The sequence below is a fragment of the Triticum aestivum genome, chromosome 3B, assembly GCF_018294505.1.
Source record: "Triticum aestivum cultivar Chinese Spring chromosome 3B, IWGSC CS RefSeq v2.1, whole genome shotgun sequence".
NCBI classification, from domain to species: Eukaryota; Viridiplantae; Streptophyta; class Magnoliopsida; order Poales; family Poaceae; genus Triticum; species Triticum aestivum.
Window position 1 is genome coordinate 130,219,438 of NC_057801.1, and position 3,426 is coordinate 130,222,863.

At 46.0% G+C, this 3,426-nt stretch overlaps 1 protein-coding gene across 1 annotated transcript; it reads right to left on the minus strand.

Moving 5' to 3' along the window:
* Window positions 1-321: 321 nt before the first annotated feature.
* LOC123068977 (uncharacterized) lies at window positions 322-2,909 on the minus strand. The gene is made up of 3 exons (XM_044491688.1): window positions 2,604-2,909; window positions 1,646-1,726; window positions 322-1,298 (listed from the first exon to the last, which is right to left on the minus strand). The coding sequence occupies exons 1-3, from the start codon at window positions 2,766-2,768 to the stop codon at window positions 933-935; spliced, it is 612 nt and encodes a 203-aa protein (XP_044347623.1). The 5' UTR covers window positions 2,769-2,909; the 3' UTR covers window positions 322-932.
* Window positions 2,910-3,426: the final 517 nt, after the last annotated feature.

Consider the following 3,426-nt stretch of genomic DNA (forward strand, 5'->3'; position numbering starts at 1 on the left):
AGGCGGAAAAACGCGGCTTTGACCCCTTTTGTCGTTGCTACAGCATGGTTCCTCTGGAAGCAAAGAAATCCGCACGTCTTCAACAGAATATACCAAGTTAGAACTCCTGTTCAGCTCCAGAACCAGATCCTCGGAGAGATTGCTGATTGGAAAGATGCAGGTGTTAAAGTAGGAGGTCTCCACCGGTTTGTGAGAGAGTAGGCTAGGACTTGGGTGGAGTGGTGTGGGTTCTTTGCTCAGATGTTCACACCCGGTGCAAACCTCTCGTAAATATCTTTGCTTTCTTCTATAAAGATATGGTACGCCATTGGCGTACTCTCAGAAAAAAAAAACTTGTCAACCATCGTCAACTGTATATTATTTCGGTGCTTATTCAGGTTACACACACAGGCTTTCTGTGTAACATCTACAAGGTAAAGACACTCAACCAACAAAAACGAAACAAGGTTCTATCTCTTTCTGCGCCGCTGCATCTTTTACAGGTGTATATAGAACATACATAGCAGCGATATCAGTAACACAAATATGCAACAACACCACAATGATCCTTGTTGACCAGAGCATGGTCTCTTGTCTGGTAATAATGACCAGAAAAGAACTGGTAATGCAGGCACTATTATACCGAGACAGCCTGCAGGTTCACAGCTTCCATTCAGCAAGCGCGAAAGCCGGTGATCGCAATCCGCAATCAACAGCAGAGACCAGAAGGATAGTTTCAGGTTGTTATGTACATGGTGCCAGAAGAGTGAGCAGTATGGTCACAAGGCAGGAGCTTTGTGCCAAGAGACGCAGACAAAGGGCAAGAGAGTTCTGGAAGGGAATCACATGTACCTCTAGTTCATGGGACTTCTCCAGCAAATAAGGATCAGATATTGGAGGTTCCAATAAACTGACTGATGTTGTTGCCACCTTTCATATGGTGGTTCACAACTTCAAGGAGCATCATGATTCATATCCATGGAGGGCTCGTACGAATTGGGATGCACAGAGTCCTGGTTCTGGGGAGAATGGTCATCCCGAGCTCTGCTTCCAATTGGCGGGGAGTTTACAGGGCCATTTCCTGAACACTGAACCAGATGGTTTGAACGGGAATTTTGCTGTGAAGGACTGCTGAAAGCATTTGAGATGCCCGCAGTTCTTGTTTGGTCGGTTTGGTACAGCTGAGAGTCAAGTGCAGCCGCCACATTTCCAAATGAGAAGGAGTTGATTTGGACATTTGCAGAAGGAAGACCATATGCTGGCTGTGGAGTTGGATGTTGGGAAGACCCTGCCATGCCGCCTCTGCTCTCAATCTCATTCTGTGTAAAGAAGAGAAGCATCAAGGACTTGGGCCAGATAACAATAGCAAGAGCTAAAGTAAACAAACAGGGAAATATCATCTTTTGAACGAGGGCACAAGTTAATTCATGTATTGCTACCAGCAGCTTTAGCATTTAAATGGGCAAATGAATGATTTTGTGATGTTTGTCTATCTTACTCTGAACCAAAAAGAGATGCCAATTCTCTTAGTTAACGAACACATGCTACATTTTGCATCCGAGACAAGGCATTGGCATAATATGTAACCTAGGGTTTAAACAGATTAAGAGAATTGGTTGAGACAGGTTGATATTCAGTAAAAAAAAAAACAAGTTATTCATATGACCTGCAAGTAAGCAAGTACATCAGCAACAGACACTCCCGATGCTTCTTCATGCTGACTGGATATCCACCGATGGGCACGCTCCTGCCAAAAATCCAAGGCAAGAGGTTGGATCAATTGAAGCAAATTATTAGCTGACAGTATGTGGTACTACATTGAAGAACACGAAGTGGTGATCTGAACAGATTCCACCTACAACTTACATGCCGCTCAGACAAAGACCTTACTTACCACTTACCAGAACGCTAAGTCGATTCCTGTCATCAAAAGGTTTGTGAAACCTGAGTTGCATACATGATTATATATGCAGCACATTGCAAACCCTTTACTCTTTAGAACTGATTGTGTGCACTGTGTTGAGCTTTGGGCTCTGCACTAGTCTCTTAACCCACTTGAAAACGAACATTACCACCACACTGCCCCGAAACGTGCCGCGACATCAAAAGAATTGCAGCGCCATTAGCAGCGCCAACCGAAGCACCTCTTACTCCCATAGAGATCACCGGATGGCACGCCCAACTGACGCTGTTGATGCACTCTATAATATGCTGCAGCTGTTAATTCTCCGATTCTCTTCAGCTCCAATGGTGTCGCACAACAGTACACCACCATCTTGGCAAAGTACCAAGCCGTGCATTTTTCTTTTTGATTATATCTGGTTTTCTCGCCGCACACCGAATTTCTACGAACAGGTGACATGCTCCACCCAAGAAGCCCCCAAATCCCAGCACCACACCAAGAATCCTCGGCCAAATTCAGCAAAAGGACCCAAATTCTCAATCCTAAACCACCGGGAATCACAAAGAACTTGAGGCGGAGCCCTATCACCCTCTAATCCCCGCATAATTCGCCATTGACCGGACCCAAGAACTGCCAAGGCAGGATCAGACGACGCGCCAACCGATCAATCGGGCAACCGGCGGAAAACGGAGAGGCGGGGGAGGGGGTTGAGTTTACGGACCATGGCGTGGCGCTCGCCGGCGATGAAGGAGGCCTTCTGGTTGGCGACGGCCTGCGCGTAGAGCTGCGAGAGCGCGTTGGCGGCGCCCCGGAACGTGTGGTGCACCTCCGCCTCCGCCTCGTCGTCCGGACCCCGCTTCTTCCCTGCGTGACGCGCCGCCTCCATCCGGAAGATGGCCGGGGTACGGGCCGGAGAACCTTCTGGAAGCTCTCCCCGGAGCAGGGGCGAAGGTGAAGGCGAAGGTGGAGATGGAGGACGAGAGGAAGCGTCTGATGGCAGTGCGATGGTGTCACGTATGGTGGTGGTCCACGCCTTCGCGGGCTGCCTGGACCGGGCGCCCCTATGTCTCGCTTATAGCGACACGAAGGGCACCCTCGCGTCAAGGGCAGCACGAAATGGGCCAGCCCAGGTATCTGGAGGCCACAGGATCGTTTTTTCCTTTTTTTATGTTTTTCCCTTTTTTTTATTTTCGCTATCAGATTTATTTTTTATTTTGTTTAAACTTCCAAAAATTATAAACAAATACTCCCTCGGTTCCAAAATATAATATGTTTTAGCTTTATTCTAAATTGAATGTATCTAAACATGTTTCAGTGTGTAGATTCGCCCATTTTAGTTTGTATCTAGACCATATTGAAATATCCAAAGCATCTTATAATTCAGAAAGCATGGGCATATATTACAAAAATATACTTCAAATAATGTTTTGAAAAATGTTAATAATGCATTCGAAAAATGTTAAATGTGTATATTCACCATGTATACGAAAAAATATATGATGTGTGTTAAAAAAGTTGATCGTGTATTTAAAATATGTTAGTCA

Excerpts from the sequence above, each read along its gene's own strand:
- LOC123068977 (XM_044491688.1), bottom strand. The coding sequence starts at position 2,768 with ATGGAGGCGGCGCGTCACGCAGGGAAGAAGCGGGGTCCGGACGACGAG. Across the intron at positions 1,727-2,603 it reads CCGGCGAGCGCCACGCCATG|GAGCGTGCCCATCGGTGGAT; the intron begins GTCCGTAAACTC and ends GATTTTTGGCAG. Across the intron at positions 1,299-1,645 it reads ATGTACTTGCTTACTTGCAG|AATGAGATTGAGAGCAGAGG; the intron begins GTCATATGAATA and ends TTCTTTACACAG.